The 20,058-nt window shown below is 44.1% G+C and overlaps 1 protein-coding gene across 1 annotated transcript in view; it reads left to right on the forward strand.

The window, feature by feature from the left end:
* Positions 1-20,058, forward strand: part of ptpn9a (protein tyrosine phosphatase non-receptor type 9a) — a 224,515-nt gene that overhangs the window by 140,088 nt on the left and 64,369 nt on the right. Inside the window, exons 4-6 of the mRNA XM_078532553.1 lie at positions 4,658-4,782; positions 10,207-10,312; positions 19,633-19,743. Coding sequence (XP_078388679.1) covers positions 4,658-4,782; positions 10,207-10,312; positions 19,633-19,743 — 342 coding nt within the window. The remainder of the gene's footprint in view (positions 1-4,657; positions 4,783-10,206; positions 10,313-19,632; positions 19,744-20,058) is intronic.

The raw sequence follows: 20,058 nt of genomic DNA on the forward strand, positions 1-20,058 counted from the left end.
TGAGTTAACACAGCGTGGCAGAGGTATGTGTCCTACTGAGTGCCCTCTTCTCTTGTTTATTCTATAATTTCTGCCTTTTTGTCCCTCTACTGTGGAGGTGATAGTAATGTAAATCTGACTATATCACCCCCAAAAACTATCAAGATCAAGCACTTCCTTGCCAAGATGGAGAACTAGTTTAAAAACCTATGACTAAAGTGAATTAAATTCTTAGGATGGCCTTGGCAGGAGCACCAGATTGAGCCTCTGAAAAGAAGTACTGGCATTAGTGAACAAATTTTTTTAAAATCAAAAACTAATGGATGGGTTTCAACAAAACTTGGTATACAGATAGAGTCTTGCCCAAGGCAGGGGTATTGAGTATAAAAACTGGGAAGTCATGCTGCAGCTGTATAGAACCTTGATTAGGCCACACTTGGAATATTGCGTGCAATTCTAGTCGCCACATTACCGGAAGGATATGGAGGCGTTGGAGAGGGTGCAGAGGAGGTTTACCAGGATACTGCCTGGCCTGGAGGTTATTAGCTATGAGGAGAGGTTGGAGAAACTCGGATTGTTCTCACTAGAGTGACGGAGATTGAGGGGCGACTTGATAGAAGTTTACAAAATTGAGTGGCATGGACAGAGTAGATAGTCAGAAGCTTTTTCCCAGGGTGGGAGAGTCAATTACTAGGGGACGTAGATTTAAGGTGAGAGGAGAAAACTTTAGAGGAGATGTGCGGGGCAAGTTTTTTACGCAGAGGGTAGCGAGTGCCTGGAATTCGCTGCCAGAGGAGGTGGTGGAAGCAGGTACGATAGTGGTGTTTAAGAGGCAGCTTGACAAATACATGAATAGGATGGGAATAGAGGGATACGGACCCCGTAAGTGCAAAATGAAGCAGCACCTTAAAGGAGGTTTAAAAGTCCTCTTTTTGTTTCAGATTTCCTATATCTACAAATATTCTAAAGATGTTTATATTAAAATAATCCACAGCCCCACATTTTGGAGGAAGAAATTGCCTTCATCTGCACTAAGATGCCTACTGCAGATGCCACTGTAGTGAACAACTCATATTATTTAATCTGTTCCTGATTGGAGACTAATTTGAAGTAAACCTTTCCAATAGCAGCAACTAATATTTTATAGTACCCTTAATGTAATAACCCCCCCAAGGTGCTTCAAGGGCATTCTAAAGCAAAATATGGCACCAATGTACATGAGATATTACGGCGGACAACCAAATACTTGATCAAAGAGTTAGGTTTTAAGCTATCAATAATGCATTGACTTTCCTAATGTACTTCTCATTGGCCTTCCATGTTCTACCCTCCGTAAACTTGACATCATCCCATCTGCTGCCCAAGACTTAACTTGCATCAAATCCTGTTCATCCTTCACCCATATGCTCACTGACTTGCATCGACTCCTGTAAAAGCAACGCCTTGATTTTTTTTTTAAATTTGGAGAAAGCCACTGACAAACAAGGAGATATTGTAAGTAACTTGAGGGTCATTTTCAAATTCCTCCATGGTCTCAGCCCTCCCTATCTCTAATCTCTTCTAGCCCACAACCCTCTGAGACATCTGCTCACTTCATTCTGACCACTTGACCAATCCTGATTTTAATTTCGCCACCATTGATGAGCATGCCTTCAGGTGCCTGGGCCTTAAGTACTTGAATTCCCTCACTAAACTTCTCCACCTCTCTCCTCTTCCTTCTTTAAAACATATCTCTTTGACTAAGTTTTGGGTCATCTGCTCTGGTATCTCTTTTTGACCAAATTATTAGCATGCAGCTCAGTGTCATATTTTGTTTATAACACTCCTATGAAGCACCTTGGGATGTTTTATTACATTAAAGGCACTACATAAATATAAGTTTCTATTGTTATTCATAGAAAAACTTAACCTAACTCACTTTCCTTCTGTGTGCCCCCTCAATCTGCCCTCAGTATATTTGTGACATCCTTCCTTAGGAATGTTTTTTTATATGTGCTTCAACATGCCAATCCACCAGTAACCTGTGCTAGAGGGTCATAACCATGAGAAAGGGAATACTTTGTATCATCAAACCAATGGATGCATATACCCTTACCTTCTCCATCCTCCCAAAGCCTATTTAACTCTTCTGGACTGACTTTGTAACTTAAAACATTGAAGTTTTGATACAATTGTTTCTTTCCTTGATATCCACCATCAGAAATAGAAAAACAAAATTAGACACTACGCTCCCAAGTTCAGACATATACAGCTTTATATTAAAGAAGCATAGTGTTTTTGGTTTCATAGTTTACAAATACATCAGCGATTCCTAGAAGCCTCTTTTCCAGATGGTGATCCAATATTGCATATGAGCCTCCTTTATCTGCTAAAAACTAAATTAAAGCCCCCCTTCTGCTCAGTGTCAGCATGACTTTAGAACTGTTCTCACTGGGCCAGAAACCTGTGGAGTTCAGCACATATTCTCGGTTGATGTTGCAGGAGTGGTGTATTGTTCAAGATGCTGTGTTTCAAATGAGATTCTAACCTATGTCCTATCTATGTTGTTGGCATCATAAGATCTTTTACATCCACCTATTTGAAGAATAACAGGGGAATTCTCTTAGTACCCTGGCCAACATTTGCCCACCAACCAGAACCACCAAAAGCAGATTAGCTGGTCATTGCCGCTTGTGGGTCTAGCTGTACACAGTTTGATTGCTATGTTTGCTATCGTAACAGTAGTGATTATGTTTAAAATGTAATGTGAAATATGCTGGAACTAATGTTCCCTACAAGCTGCACTCACTCACAATTGGGAAAGTACTGCGCAGGTCGCTTGCAAGTTGTTCCCTTTAAGGATACTGCACATGTACAGCTGTGCAAAAAAAATTTAACGGTAACACGCACTCAAATAAACAGGCTGTGCATGGCTAAAAAAAAATAGAGGGGTCATTGGCTGGGACAGAACCATGGCCTGATGAGTGGCAAGTGGCATTTAATATTGACAAATGCAAGGTGATCAGACAAGAGAAGGGAGCTAAACAGGGTCACTGAAACATTGGTGATCAAGGCTACAGAACACAACACAACACAAAGGGGTCTTAATGGATAGCTCACTGAAAGCAAACAGTAAAGAAAGCTAACTGGATCTTAGGTTGAATCATCCAGGTGATGATGAGTCTGCTCCAGATACTGCTATGGCCATGCCTCGCCTACTGTGTTCTGATCTAGTTGTGATACTTCAACAAGAGTATCCATGCCTTGGGGACTGTAAAAAGACCAAGTAAGCTGATATCTAGTTTAAGACATCAGAGCGTGAGAAGAGGTTAAAGAGCTTGTGCTTGTTTATTCTGGAGAAGAAAATGCTTGAGAAATATTATTTAAAATCCTTCAGGGAATGGACAAATTGTACGCAGATAATGGGTCTCCAATTGCCAAAGGCTTGACATAAAGGGAAGACTTAGGAGCAGTTTTAATTCAACTTCTTTACGGAATGTACTATCTGAGGAATTAGATTTTATAGAAAAATGATGGTGATAATATGGTAGATATTTGAGGAGTGAGCAATTGGAAGGTGTCAGCTTTTGGGACAAGCTCTTGGGTGTTTCTGTCCACATTAACTTCCAATCTACCAATCTGATCCTTATTGCCAACCCATCATACTTTTTCATATGCAGTTATTAAAAAGATGCAGTAACATTATATCATCTGCCAATGTGATGGTATTATTTATGCTCTGCTCCAAGATCATTGGTTAAAATAATTAACAGGGGATGAATCACCACAGAGCTCTGGGGAGCTGCACTCAGCAACTTGATTTGAATCTCTCTGCCTCTCTTGATCAATCAGACTGGTGATGCACATTTCTTTTAACATTTTTCCAAGGAGCTTTCACTTAGGAGAAACTTATCTCTGTCGTCTTGTGCTATTTATAGTAATTTTAATAGTCCTTCATTTTTCTCGACTTACCTGACATTTTGAACTCTATATTAATTTCGTACCTTTTATTAAGCCCTTTAAGTACTTCCGTCTTCAATCACTGAGGCTTCACATTCTCCTCAACTAGTTTTTCTTTCCACCCAGGGATAATTTAAGGCCTTTTTGTATTCACAATGTTGTAAGGCTATTCCATTGCCAAAATTCTTTAGTATTACTTTGCTATCCACTTGACTGTGTCGTTTCAGACCAAATTTCTTTCCCCTCTCTCCTCCTCCTCTCTCTCTCTCTGTTCTCTTTTTCGTGGTCTCTCTCTCTCTTTCTCTCTCTCTCTCCCTCCCCCTTTTTCCTTTCCCTCTGCCCCCCCCTCTCCTTTCTTTTGGTCAGTCAGGCTGGTGATGCACATTTTCTTTCACATTTCCTCCTTTGCTTTTTGTAACTCTTCATCTGCTGTTTAATTGTAAATGGAAAAGTAAATATACCAACACCATGGGGCTGCTTTGGTGTTCATGGGGTTTCTATCAAATCCAACCATCCTTGGATCTGGGGCATCAACATTAACGAACTGGTTGTTCTGCTACAAATGCACAGCAAAGCAGTTTCTGAAGTAACAGCCTTTTGATGTCAGGAATGATTCATAGAAAAATTGAGTGAAAGGAGATGAAAGCCTATATTGGTGAAAATGCAATTTATAAACCATTGAATCTGTTCTTTATACGCCCGTTCTCATTGGTTTTCTCTCTTTCTTTCCCCTGTTCAGAGTGTTCGGGATCCATCAGGTGCATCCATTGCCCTTTTCACTGCCAAATTACATCAGCCCAATAAAACTCTGCAACATGTGGTTTTGCAAGCCTTGTTCTACTTGCTTGATCAAGCTATTGAAAGGTAAGCATTTACTCTTTGTTATTTACAACCCAAAAGTTTTTAGGAAACCATTCGGTTGGGGGAGCCCTGATTTTTGTTTTATAAAAATGTGATGCTTAATGTCTACAGGTCTATGTGATTTATATCCTCCAACCATTCAAGTTGCATCAAACCTAACTGTTATAAAAAATAATAGAATGTATACAAATTAGCAACATCTATATACATTACTGAAATTCATTTTCTAACTTGTAGTATTAACTTGTAATGGAAACATAGAAAATAGGAGCAGGAGTATGTCATTCGGCCCTTTGAGCCTGCTGCACCATTCAATATGATCTTGGCTGATTCTCTATCTCAACGCCATACTCCCACTCTGTCCCCATACTCCTTGACACTTTGAGTCCAAAAATCTACCTATTTTCTTCTTAAATATATTCAATGACTTGGCCTCCACAGCTTCTGTGGTAAAGAATTCCATAGGTTCACCACCCTCTGAGTAAAGAAATTTCTCCTCGTCTCAGTCCTAAATGGCCTGTCCCGTATCCTGAGACAGTGACTTCTCGTTCTATAACCTTCAGCCAGAGGAAACATCATCCCTGCATCCAGTCTGTCCATTCCATGTCAGAATTTTATATGTTTCAATGAGATCCCCTCTCATTCTTTTAAACTCCAGTGAATACAGGCCTAGTCAACCCAACCCCTCCTCATACGACAATCCTGCCATTCCAGGAATCAGTCTGGTGAACCTTCGCTACACTCCCTCTTGCAAGTATATCCTTTCTTAGGTAAGGACACCAAAATAAAAACACAATATTCCAGGTGTGGTCTCACCAAGGCCCTGTACAGCTGCAGCAAGACATCCTTGCTCCTGTAATCATGGACTTTATACACTAACATCTTTTGTCAGGTATTATTTATTCTAAATAAAATGGAATTTATTCATGGTCCTTTGGGGGATCAGTAAATTGTATTCTGCTATGTTTGAGATTGATTTTAGAGTTGATAACAATCTTCAGAAAAGGAAACGTGTACAGTGTTTAAAATTAACTATTTGATGTGAAGGGTTAAGATGTGGAGGCCGTGTTGCTGGGTATTGTAGACAGTTGAAGGGAAAAGTGGATAACAATTTAAGAGATTAGGTGACTGAGGGATCTGTCACTGGTATCTCCTCAGTTCAATGATAATACATTGCTTCTTTAAACAAAAGGCTGCCTTTTTTTAATGAAACGGGACTGGCACTATCCTTTATGTGGTGTTGGGAGCTGGGAGTGCGACAATGAAACTCCCTTGTGATCAGGATTGGATTTCTGTGTCTTAAATATGTGTACCTTCTTAATCTCTAAAGGAGACAGAGTTTAATACTAAGTAATGTGAGGTTTTGGTTGATTTGTAAGCTGCTTTATTTCAGTGTAAACAATGTATGACGAGATGCTGAGTACAAACAGTATAACTTGTGCCTGAGCACAATTACAAAGATAAATCTAAAGCACTCACACACCAGTCCATTCTAGTTTGCCCTTTACTCACTGTAGGAGCACAAACTTTCCCTCAACAGGGCTGAGGTTCTCCATTTGCAGCCTGCTACTGCCAGAAGACCTCTTGAGAAGCCTCCCTTCAAAAGAGCTACAGAGCTTAAAAAAAACCTGTCAACCCCAAGCTGCGAGTTGTCACCTAAACAATCCTATGCGAACAAGAAATGGGATATTGTTTGCAAACTCTTCAGAAACCTTCGCAAGCTTCTGCTCAAAATACATTTTAAGATGGCTCTTCTGGGCTGTAGGGTCAAGAGGATGGTCACAATATCCTGAACCATGGCAAGGGGTTATTAGTTTGTGGAAGTGGCCAGATGGCATGCATAGCTTTTTCTGGCCCACTTCCTATGTTTAAGCTGAACCTGCAATGTGTGAGGTTGGGAGTGCGAAGATCCCATCTGCTTTTGTTCTCTATTTCATGCAAAAATAATCTTCCTTTTGCTTTTCCCATTTGTTCTGTCCCTCTCCTGAAAGCAATAACTCAAACAGGGATATAGTTCACTTGGTGTTGACAACTCTCCACGTCTTTGCCTTTTGAAATAAAATAATTTCTACGATGAAATAGTAACGAAAGTGTAGAAGAATTTTTTTAAATTAATTTGCGGGATGTGGGTATCTCTGACTAGGCCAGCATTTATTTTTGCTCATCCCCAATTGCCCTCGAGAAGGTGGTGGTGAGCTGCTGCCTTGAACCGCTGCAGTCCATGTGGTGTAGGTACACCCACAGTGCTGTTAGGGAGGGAATTCCAGGATTTTGACCCAGCGACAGTGAAGGAATGGCGATATATTTCCAAGTCAGGATGGTGAGTGGCTTGGAGGGGAACTAGCTGGTGGTGTTCTTGTAGATGGTACACACTGCTGCCACTATTTGTCGGCGGTGGAGGGAGTGAATGTTTGTGGATGTGGCGCCAATCAATCGGGCTGCTTTGGCTTGGATGATGTCAAGCTTCTTGAGTGTTGTGGGAGCCGCACTCATCCAGGCAAGTGGAGAGTATTCCATCACACTCCTGACTTGTGCCTTGTGGATGGTGGACAGGCTTTGGGGAGTCAGGAGGTGAGTTACTCGCCACAGGATTCCCAGCCTCTGACCTGCTCTTGTAGCCACAGTATTTATATGGCTAGCCCAGTTCAGTTTCAGGATGTCAATAGTGGGGGATTCAGTGATGGTAATGCCATTGAAATGCAGAAACAACACTGCACATTAGAGTAAAAATACTATGCATGATTTCAGGGTTTGAAAGAAACAGTTGTAAAATATTTGAGGTTTAGGCCCAGATTTTTGCTTCGGCATCTGGAGCGCAGCCGGGACATTGGTCAGCTCTTCAAACCTGACCTGGGAAAAAGAGGCCTGGAAGTTTTAAATTTTATTCCAGCTGGATCAGAAGTTGGGCCCTCTGCCCATGGAGCAGGAGTGGGTGCTGCCGGGTGCAGAGGCAGGCTGGGCGGAAATCCTGCCGCTGTGCATCAGCTGTGTGAAAGATTGAAAGAAACACAAACATCCCTCCTGCCCTCACCACCCCACCCAGTCCCTTTGCCCCATGTCACCTCATGCTCCTATGCCTACCCCAATGCCAACCTATGCCCTGTACCCACACGTATGGACTTCCATATCCTCTTTGTCAACCCATGCCCCCCCACTCATCCCGATGGCCCGTTATAACCCCTATGCCAACTTAGTGCCAACTCATACCAACCTATGCCCTCACCCATTGCCTTTAACCCCTCCATGTCAATTCACCTAGTATCCACCATGGACAGACCTCAGGAGCCAGGCTGACAAATAATGCGCCTATTGATGCAATCGCTATTTTTAAAAAAAACACACTCATTGATATTTAAAAAAGCATTAAATACATTGAAATTACTTCACCTAATCCCTTGTGAAAACATTTCACTTAAGTACTTAACATCTTATGAAAACAAACATTCCTATTCTATATCCACTTGGAGCTGTCAATTAAACTTCTTGCTTAAAAGGCACCCCAATTGGGATAATGTTAGGTTTTAAAAGCAGTCGTGCAGCACACATCCTATAATGATCGCCCTCAGACTTATGTCAACAGACGGAGTGAAATAGCACTGATTTTTTTTTTTAACTCCACCATTTTTTTAAACTACACACTTTTTGAAAATGTGAAGCCCAGCGGAGTTAAATCCCTTGGCGGTTCTTTCGCAGACTTGATAGTTCCAATGAGTTTATGCACTTCTTACGCATATTCGTCTTTTTAACAATCCCAAAAGGGCACCTGACTTCTTCCAAAGGGGTACTTTACCTCTTCCAAAGATTGGGGCAGAGAAACATAGGATTTAGGAGCAGGAGTAGGCCAGTATCAGCGCCAGATTCAAAGGGGTACCTTACTTCTCCAAAAGGGTACCCCGGCTATCCAAACAAATCTGCAAGGTTCAGACATTCTCCAACCAGATCTAACCTGCGCACTTTGGCCTTTAGACGCTTACCTCACCAAAATCACACAAGTGGAGGCAGCTGCTGATTTATACGGGCAGCTGTTTCTGTGAACCATGGATGTGCAATTTAGAACCCATCTCTGTCGTACGAGAATATACACATAGATTCTGTGTTTTCGGTCTCAATTCTCAAATATTCCCACTTTCCTCCCCAACTTTTTCACTTCAACCCCTTCAAACACTTGCCTCAATGTTTCACTATCTGGCTCCTCATCAGGCTCCATTCTTCCACTTGGCACAATCCATTGGTCTGGATGATGACCACTACTGACTAGAGGTACCTCCTCCTCATGCCCGTTCTAGGAGCAGAGACACGTCTCTCTGTCAGCGCAAAAAATTTAGGCCTTAGTTTCCTTTAAGCAATATTGTGGAAGCAACTTAGTCTTTTATCTCGATCAATGAATGAGATTGGGTCACTACTTACTTAGAATTATTACAAGAAGATAGTCTAGTATTGATGTGCATCATAGTTAAACTGCATAACCTCAGATTTTATATTCAGATTACTGATTAAGAATGCACTCGAAGAAAATTCTGTTCCATTTTGCTGAGCTTTTGTGTCATGACCTTGTTGGATGGCTTTTTGAACATGTCTGTCCCAGACAATTATGAAGTATACTTTTTATGCCTGACATATGTGGATAGCTGTATATAATTTAAGAAGGAAATAGATGTTTCTACTAGTGGGGGAATCTCGAACTGGGGAACATAGTTACAGAATAAGGGGACACTCATTTAAAACTGAGATGCGAAGGAATTTCTTCTCTGTGGGTAGTGAATGTCTGGAATTCTCTACCCCAGAAAGTTGTGGAGGCTAGATTACTGAAAGTATTTAAAGGGGGTAGATAGATTTTTGAAATATCGGGGGGTTGAGGGCTATGAGGAGCTGGCACAAAAGAGGAGTTGAAACCTGGGGCAGATCAGCCATGATCTTATTGAAAGGCAGGGCAGGCTTGAGGTGCCGAATGGCCTACTCCTGCTCCTATTTCTTGTGTTCTTATGTTCTTAGATAGATTTCTGGACTCTAAAGGCACCAATGGGTATGGGGAGAGAGCAGGAGTATGGCATTGAGATAGAGGATCAGCCATGATCATATTGAATAGCAGAGCAGACTTGAAGGGCCAAATGACCTACTCCTGCTCCTATTTTCTATATTTCTATTTTCTATGTAGACCTGACAAGTTTTGTCACCATATTCAGTGTATAAACAATTTATATCTCTATCAATTCTGTCATCTGCGTATGTGATGTAAATGTCACCTTTCCTGTCCAAACAAGGTATTTAAAATACAGCAGTTAGTGTTGGTCCTCCCAATAGTTTATTTAATGTTTGAACTGATTTTGCAGCAATAAAAATGTCCATCCTGCAGAGTTACCATGCTAAATATTAGGATAAGTTTTTTAAGCAGGTTTCTAATCTCAGTGGCCGCCTTTGTTTCCTCAGTTTTGAAACTCAAAGAAACGGACTGGTGTTCATTTATGATATGGCCGGCTCTGCATACACCAACTTTGAGTATGACTTAAGCAAGAAAATTCTTCACCTTTTGAAGGTAGGTCACTAAACATCATTGACTTACCCGCTCTTGACCGTCCATGTGTAGGCAAGTGTTGGAAATGCAATAGCTCTTGGTAAGGTGGGATTAGGTGGGATGCTTGGATGCTTCCCAAATCCAAGAGTTTGCGATATATTCAAAGGCTGATTTAAAATAGAATTATGGTGGCTGCATTCTGGTGCTGAGCAAGGCTATTTCAGACTTCTGGAAGAGAATTCTTTGATGACTTGCTAAGACTTATTTGTTTTCTCCTTGCTCTTTGAACGAGGCTACCGTCTATATGAACCAAACTCTCCTCTCCATTGTTCCTAAGTTGATCTGTAAGTTTTATTTTAGTTATTGGTATTGCTCTGTGATTTTTTTTTAACATTGATAATTAATCATGCATGAATCTGTCGGAAAGTTGCTTTCTTCAGTTAAGAATGTCGCTGTGTATATCAGAGTATAGGGCAAGAGAAGGCATGAAATGCCCCGACCCAATAGTCAAACTTGCGATATCACTGTTTTCAGACCTTTTTCTATTCTGTGCATTGTCTCGGTTCTATTATTCTAGTAATGGAGGTTGACATCTTTTGAGAGAGGTAATTATTCACCTTTGAGGTCTTAGAAATAAAGTGTAACTTATTCAAGCTTGTCCAGTGGATATGTATTCAGTTGTATTATCAAATAATAAAGTGCCCTTAGAATCCTGGGGTGGAATTTCCGTGCCCGCTGGCATTGGGCATGTTCAGTGGCGTGAGCAGACAATATGGCGAGAAGGCCAAAGATCGGTTTCACGATGTCGCGAAACCAGTTTGCAATCTTCCGCTCAGCCCATAAGTGGCGGGCCGTGTTTCCCGCCATCGGATGTTGGGAACCTCATTGTAATACATCTGCATATCATTATAAGGCCAGCCCGCTGGAATCATACCCCCACGCTGAATCGTCCGCCCATGTCGGCAGGGAAGAACACGTCTTGACAAGCGTGACCTGCATAAGTTGGGACTTAGCCCCCAGAACCTTGCTCACATCGTGGATATCTGAGGAGCAGAAGATGCTGGAGCCCGACAGCAATGGGACCCTGGAGGAATTCTCATGGACGTGGCTTTGCTGCAAAGCAGCTCACAGAAGGCGGAAGTCACTGTTGAGGATTTGTTCACAACGGAATATGGCTGAGGGGGTGGAGAAGAAGGTCCAGCTGGTTTGGGAGAGGAAGATGTACCGGTGGGGTGGGAAAGGAAGGTCTAGGATCGACTGGGAGAGAAAGAGGTAACAGGATGGGGTGAGGTTGCTGGGGAGGGAACAAAGGTATCTGGTTGCGGGGAAGGTTGGGAGGGGCAGGAAACGAAGGTGTCAGGGTTGGGGGGTAGGTTGGGAGAGGGGAACAAAGGTGTCGGGATGGGTGGGAGGTTAGGGGGAACGAAGGTGTTGGGGGGGGAAGGACTATGGCGGAAGGAGGGGGTAATGGGGGAGAAAATGGCAACTGGGGAGGTAGGTGTAAGGAGGGGGCTGAAGGTGTAAGGGAAGGATTTTGGGGGAAAGAGTGCAGAGAGGGCAAGGAGTCCGGGAGGGAGGAAGGAAGCAGTGCAGAGAGGGTAAGGAGTCCAGGGGGAGGAAGGAGTGCAGAGAGGGGAGGGAGTAAGGGTGGAGGAAGGAGTCGGAAGGGAGCAAGGCTGAAGGAAGAAGTAAGGGTGCCTGAAGGAGTCAGGAAAGGGAAGGACTAAAGGAGGGCGGGGGAGATCGGGGTGTGGCAGGGGGGAAGGGGTTCCAAGGGGGGAATGAGTCCGGAGGGAGGAATGTCCAGGTGAATGTGCAAGGGAGGGCTCTGATGAGTCCATGACTGCATCCTGAGGAGCGAACTGAGGGTGGGCGTGATATGAGGGAATGGTGAGAATGACCGAGGTGGGAGGGTGAGGGTTCAACAGTATCGGTAGAAGGGATGGCGAGGGTGGTTGGTTGGGGCTTGAAGGCAAACGCGGACCCTGGGGATGGGAATGAGGTGGTTGGGGAGGCTAACGTGGGTGGAGATGGGATTTTCGGGAAGGAAGGGAATGTGCATGTTCAGCTAGACATTCCCCAGAAGAAAAGCGGTTGTGGCTGGTAGGTCACGGAGGGAAGGTGGAAGATGATGCCTGGGGGGTCAACGGTAATAGGGGAAAGGAAATGGGTGACTGGGGGAGGGGAAAGGATGGCGGAGCAAGGCTGGCTAAATCGAAATTGAAACAAGCGTTGTTATTGGGCGAGATCAGGTGCTGCATGGGAGTGTGATCAGTGGGTGGGTGGAGATGCAGATCAGCTCAGATGGTCAACTGAAAGGGAACCCCAGCAGGCAGCATTGAAAACGCTCAGGATATTGAGATGAGTGTGAAACATGAAGGATCTGCGTGCGAGGGAGAGAGTGCTTGCTCGAGGCTCCGAAAGGCCCTGCCACGCGCACACTTCTCCCTCCAGAATCACTCGTGGGCCAGCTATGTGCAGCTGAACGGCTACTGGGAGGTGAGGGGGATGCAGTGGGAGGACTCACGAAGTCTGTCAATGACGCTGAAAGTCTACATTACACATTATTCAGTGGAAGTGGATATATCTCCAGATTGTAAAGTGACAAAATGTGTTCACCCATGCCACCAATTGTGATCAGAATTTTTTAACTTTTCAATGCTTTAGACTTCTAGGTGCTGCCCTGACATCCGCAACAGGGGTGGAGACAGCCTGTGCAATGGTTGGCCCTGTTGCCTCGCCTTCAGCGTGGGTCCACTGGAGAGCTGAGGCCTTGGGGGCCCCGGCTTGTTTTGGCTGTCCTCCAGTGGGCCAGCTGCTCCCTCTGTGGTGACAGAAGACGAGGTTGAGGGGGTCATAGGCAAAGGGTACTTGGAAGGAGAGGACAGCCTCTGAGATTCCTGATTGGATGACCCAGGGGTGTCCAGCTGCCACTCCTCCTCCTCCTTTTGGATGCTCGAGGGCCCTGGCCTGACTCCTTGAGGGGAAGGAGCTCCTGAGGGGCCGTCGAGGTTCCCCATTTCCCCCTCACATCACCATTGCAGGAACTCCCACAGGTCTGCACGCTTCTCTGCGTTCTGCTAGACTAGGGTCTCCATGGCATCCGCCATCCTCTCCATGGAGACCTCCATACGTGCACATGTGGGCACCACTTCATCAGAGACCAGGTGGATGCACTCCATTGACTCACATGCCACTCTGCTGAGGGCTTCCAACAACTCTGCGTGATGTTCCCCCGCTGTCTGCTGACTCTGCAGGATGAGTTGGAAGGCCAAATCCAAAGGTTCGTCCTCGTGAGACTTGGACCTCACAGATGCCTCTTCCCCAGCAACCCTCCAAGTGCCGGGGAGCTTGCATGAACCTGCCTCCTCCTGCTGTGGACACGTGTTCATGCGGTGGCCAACAGATTGTGAACCCGAGCCTGCACTAGATCTAGATCCTACCGAGGCATGTGCCTCTGCACTGGTAGAAGGTGTGTGTAAGCGCTTCCAGGCTGCTTATTTCCAGCTCTTCAGTGGAGGAGGTGTCCTCTTGGCTGGAGGTGAGGACCTGGATGGAGCTGAGGGACTGGCTGGTTGAGGGTGTCGGTCGTTTAGCAGATCTCCCTGTGAACCAAGGTAGAGATAATTAGTGCATGGCAGCACAGTTAAAAGCAGGAGAGAGGGCACTCCTCAGTTGTGTTGGGAGAGGGATGATGCAGTGCAGGATTCTCACATGGGTGTCCACTGCTGACCTCACCCTCACCACAGGCATAATCCACATCCTCACCAGTCAGCGCGATGGCACACTCCTCAAAGTGAGTGAGGGGCCTAACTCCACCCCCTGGTCTGGGACCTCTCCCTGCTGTTGTAAGCAGGCTTTTCCTGCATGAAAACAGATGGAGAGACTGTGAGCAGGACACTTGGCACTGTGTGGAATGTTTGTGTGGTGAGCAGAGCCATGGATGGGGTGAGGCTGCGAGCTCCAGAGGATATGAGCCTGAGGAAGATTTGAGAGTGTGTGTGAGAGTTAGTGGTGGTGTCCCTTGAGGTGTGAGATCCCTGTGATGTGTGATGGGTTTGAGAGTGAGAGAGTTGAGAGTGATGAGAAGAGTGACTTATCCTCATGGAACGGATGAGATCACTCATCCTGTAGCGGCACTGGTGGCTGTTCTCTTTTGCAGGGCATTGGCACTGACCACTGCTGCCACCGTCTCCCATGCTGGATTGGTGATGTTGCTACGCACCCTGCGGCCAGAACGGGGGTAGAGGTGGTCATGCCGGGCCTCCCCGGCATCCAAAAGTGCTCGAGGGATGCGTCATTAAACCGGGGCGGGGGGGAAGTTGCAGTTTTTTTGTTTTTAAGGACCATGTTGTCTTTGCAGCAGTCGTGGGCTGGAAGCACTGAGAGGTGTGCATGCGGCTGCACTTTAAATGTGGCACCCGGCGTGATGAAGCAGCAAGGTGATGGCGTGGCAGGCGAATGAGAGTCCACCCGCTATGGAAACAGCGTGTTTCCCAGGAAACATCATTAATGCAGCAGGATTGAGATGATACGGCATGGATGCTGTCATGACTAAAACATGGTTTTTCTCACCTGCTACTGCACTTAGTGCAAATCTGAGACGATTCCGCCCCTGGCCTTCCTTTTTAGGGAGTCACGTTTATAAATTGGACGAAAACAAAAATAGCTGGAAAAACTCAGCAGGTCTGACAGCATCTGCGGAGAGGGATACAGTTAACGTTTCGAGTCCATATGACTCTTCATCAGAACTAAGGAAATAGAGAAATGAGGTGAAATATAAGCTTGTAGAGGGGGGTGGGACAGGTAGAACTGGATAGAGAGCCAGTGATAGGTGGAGGCAAAGATGAGATTGCCAAAGATGTCATAGACAAAAGGACAAAGGGGTGTTGACGGTGGTGATATTATCTAAGGAATGTGCTAAAGGGGACATTAAGGGTAGAAAGCAGGACGAGCAAGTGACAGATGGCCCTAGTGGGGGTCGGGCAGGGGGAAGGGATCGAAATGGGCTAAAAGGTGGAGATAAAACAATGAATGGAAATAAATTTAAAAATAGTTGGGAAAAGAAAAATATATTTTTTTAAAATTATAAATTATTGGATAAAGAGGGATCGGAAAGGAGGTGGGGATGGAGGAGAGAGTTCATGTTCTGAAGTTGTTGAACTCAATATTAAGTCTGGAAGGCTGTAAAGTGCCTAGTCGGAAGATGAGGTGCTGTTCTTCCAGTTTGCTTTGAGCTTCACTGGAACATTGCAGCAGGCCAAGGACGGGCATGAGAGTAGGGTGGTGTGTTGAAATGGCAAGCGACAGGGAGGTCTGGGTCATGCTTGCAGACAGACCGAAGGTGCAAAGCGGTCACCCAGTCTGCGTTTGGTCTCTCCAATGTAGAGGAAACCGCATTGGGAGCAGCAAATGCAGTAGACTAAATTGAGGGAAGTGCAAGTGAAATGCTGCTTCACTTGAAAGGAGTGTTTGAGCTCTTGGACGGTGAGGAGGGGGGAAGTAAAGGGGCAGGTGCTGCACCTTCTGCGGTTGCATGGGAAGGTGCCGTGGGAGGGGGTTGAGGTGTAGGGGGTGATGGCGTAGTGGACCAAGGTGTCCCAGAGGGAACGATCCCTGCGGAAAGCCGCCAGGGGGTAAAGGGAAGATGTGTTTGGTGGTGGCATCATGCTGGAGTTGGCGGAGGATGATCCTTTGAACACGGAGGCTGGTGGGGTGATAAGTGAGGACAAGGGGGACCCTATCATGGTTCTGGGAGGGAGAGGAAGGTGTGAGGGCGGATGCGCGGGAGATCGGCCGGACACTGTTGAGGGCCCTGTCAACCACCGTAGGTGGAAAACCTCGGTTAAGGAAGACATGTCAGAGGAGCTGTTTTGGAAAGTGACATCATCAGAATGGAGGCGAAGGAACTGAGAAAATGGGATGGAGTCCTTACAGGAAGCGGGGTGTGAGGAGCTGTAGTCGAGGTAGCTGTGGGAGTTGGTAGGCTTGTAATGAATATTGGTGGACGTCCTATCACCAGAAATTGAGACAGAGAGGTCGAGGAAGGGAAGAGAAGTGTTAGTAATGGACCATGTGAAAATGATGGAGGGGTGGAAATTGGAAGCAAAATTAATAAATTTTTCCAGATCCAGATGAGAGCATGAAGTAGCACCGAAGCAGTCATCAATGTACTGGAGAAAGACTTGTAGGAGGGGGCCTGAGTAGGACTGGAACAAGGAATGTTCCATATACCCCATAAAGAGACCGGCATAACTGGGGCCCATAGCCACACCTTTTATTTGGAGGAAGTGAGATGAGTTTAAGGAGAAATTGTTCAGTGAGAGAACAAGTTCAACCAGAGAGTGGTGGTGGATGAGGATTGTTTGGGGCTCTAAATTGGACGAGTTCTGTTTGTATTGTTTTGATTTTAATGCATTCTAACAGTTGCATGTGAATATAGTCGCTTTATCTTTATTCCCTTTCCTTATAATCAATCATGTTAATGTTCTATTTTCATTCTTCTTTCATTCTTCATTCTATTTGAAGATACTTGAATCTGCCTCTCCCCTACTCTAACCTCCTCCTGCACCAGAGGACTGCATTCCTTCAATTCTGGCTTTATGTGCATCCCCAATTTCATTCATTCCACTAACAGTGGCTGTGCCTTCTGCTGCCAAGGCCCTAATCTGGCATTCCCTCCCTGAAATTCTCCACTTTGCTTCTCCTCTCTCCTCCTTTAAAATGTTATTTAATGCCTACTTCTTTGACCAGCTTTTGGCTTTCTGAACTAATATGCGGCTCTTTATGTAGCTCAGTGTCAAATGTTGCCTAATAACACTCCTGTATAGTGTTTTGGAGAATTTTACCATGTTAAAGGTGCTACATAAATAGGAGTTGCTTTTGTTGAAGAAAATAAACTTCGTTAGAGAACAGCAGGTATAAAGTAAAGATATTTTTACCCCTGATGTTATATAAAGTGAACTTGCAGTCTGTAATGGAATAGTTTACATTATTAATGAAATAGAAATGCAAGAAAATTTCACCATTACATGTCTTCCCATTCATATTTAAGGTTGAGTTGTCACTGTCTGTCAGTTACCCTGTCACTCATTTAAAGAGAGTGGTTGCACTTACTTGTTTCAAAAAAGGTTTTTTTTTTTGCTGATTACCTATGCCACTGGCTGACTAGAATTTTAATATAAAATGTAACTAGAGGTAACTTGCTGATGATTTGGTATCAATATTAGCAAACCTTGAAGTGTACGACAACTCTATTCAAAAGACGAATCAGAAAAATGTTTCTAAAAGTTGAGTATAACTGTTTAGCTTTTAATGTATGAATCCACATAGCTTCACTTCAAAGCCTCCAGTTATTTCCCCAGATTTGGCTTCCTTGAGCATTCGGTCTGGTTTCCTCGTCTCCTCAATGCGGGGAACCGTAATCATTTTCGGAAGTAGCATTGCACCTAACTTGTATTTCTCTTACGCCTTTAGCATATAGAAACCTCTCATGGCTCTTCATCGCTGCTATGTAATTCTATGTAATAAGAAAAGGACGTTGAGTCAAGGAAGGACATATTAAGATGGATGACTAAAGGTTTAGTGAAAGAGTTGTGTATACAGAGGATTTTAAGGGAGGTGAAGGGATGCAGAGAAGAAATTTCCCGAGCATAGAGGCTGGACTGACTGAAGGCAGAGGTGAAGAGAAAAAGGATTGTACAAGAGATTCAAGTCAGAGGTGTGAGGGGGCTTGGGGAGAGCATTGCAGTGCTGGGGGAGGTTACAAGATGGGGAAGGACAGAGGCTATGAAGAATTTGATAAAGAAACTGAAATGTAAGTTAAATGTTTTTTGACTGCTGTATTGATTCTCTGCTGATGAATTGAAGCTGGTTAATGGAAATGTCCAGGGTCTGCAAATGGGATGAGTTGTGATTAAATCTGTTTCATTATTCCAGTGGGAGTTGATCAGTGCATAAGAATGTTCAAGGATGAGGATGGAGAATGCTTGAGTTATAAAATCTGCTGCTTTGAGTTTAGAAAACTTCTGTTGTACATTTCGAGGAATTTTCATTCGCACATCATTTCTGTGCTCCGGATGATGTAGGACCGTGCCCCTATCCTCCTCATACGATGACCCCATTAACAGACGTCTGCTAAGTCTAACAATATACTGAATAGCTGTCTTGCTGTGGTTTTGAGTTAGTATTACACATGCAATTAACCTTTAATTTCTTTTGAATGATTCTCCAATAATGAGCAAGTGTCTTTTTTGGGGTGTTAGTGCCACAGTGCAGTTCACACCTGGCTTGTTTCATGCTTGATCTCTTTCCTTTTCCGTTCTGAACCTCCCAACCTGTCAGTGGGCCAGAAACAAATGTAAATACAGTACACTGAAGTGTGTAGCTCTTGTACTCATCTCTTAAGTTGCCTCAAAGTACATACGGTGAAACACAGTGCAGTCACGTGGCTATCTAGGTTAATTGATGTGTGTTTCAGCTGCAAACAACATGTGGTTTACCTGAAATTAATATTTCATTCAGAGGAGGGTGCAACATCATAACACCTTGCCTATGCTTTTATCTTCTAAATGAGGGCTTCACAACTCTGGTAATTAAAGGGGCAAAGCTCCATAATTGTCTAATGCAACTGATTCATTTCCCCTCTATACCTCCTCCCAATAATGATCAAATAAGGTGGCCTGTCAGGTGTGTTACTGTTATAAGATCAGGCTGCAGATTGGTGCTGATACATACTCACAATGAGGTGTCAGCTGTGGCTCAGTTCATAGCACCCTCACCTTTGAGTCAGAAGGTTGTGGGTTCATGTCCCACTCCAGGACTTTGAACAAAAAAGAAAAAAAAAAGTCAAGAACTGTGAATGTACTCAAAAGAGTTACATACTCACAATCTGCTTACCCCTCTTCACACCACCATGTTAGTGCTGTGCAATAATGACATTTGTCCATTTGAGATTTTATTTTGATGAGTAGGTCTTTTTTTTTGATTTAATCATGTTTTACTCACTGCCCACTAAAGAAAATTATTTTTCTTTTTCTCTCTCCCGATTCTCGTCATTCTCTCTTTCTTCTTTCCTTCCTCTAGCTTTTATTCTGGCAACAGAAATTATACTGGAGTCATACTTCCATATCTGTCAAGCTGTGCAGGTGGGGTCCTGTCATGTGTACTCACCTGTTCCTATCTTGATAAACTGTTTTGTTTCCCCAAAATAAATAAATTTCTAGATCTGGTAAAGCTTTGTTATTTTACCTTGGAAGCAACATCCTTTTAGATGTCAGTAAGTTATTTTTCTGCCAATGTTTAAGTTATAATCCAATACAGTAATATCTATCTGTTTTCAGGGAGCCTTTCCTGCTCGTTTGAAGAAAGTGTTCATTGTTGGTGCACCTGTCTGGTTTCGATTCCCATATTCCGTTCTAAGCTTAATTCTTAAAGAAAAACTACGGGAAAGAGTAAGTCCTGTGCAAGCTTTTCAGTAATGTTGTCACCTAATTTAGAACATGTACTTTTAAATACTTTGTTCTGCTGCGCCACAATGACCTGTGCAACACTTTTATGTATAGGTGATATGTCAGTCCAGTAAACTGTATCCCAGATTCCTGACTGAGCTAGCTGCAAAAGCTGGTAGGTCAGAAGTGATGAGAGTGTACAAAATGTCAACTATACATCTGTTTGTCCCTTAAAAATCTGTGCCCTCCTGCAGTGGGACATTGTCAACTCTCTTATGCTACAGATTAACCCCGATATTGCGCTGTGCACACTTCAGG

Source organism: Cetorhinus maximus, chromosome 30 (assembly GCF_964194155.1).
Source record: "Cetorhinus maximus chromosome 30, sCetMax3.hap1.1, whole genome shotgun sequence".
NCBI lineage: Eukaryota > Metazoa > Chordata > Chondrichthyes > Lamniformes > Cetorhinidae > Cetorhinus > Cetorhinus maximus.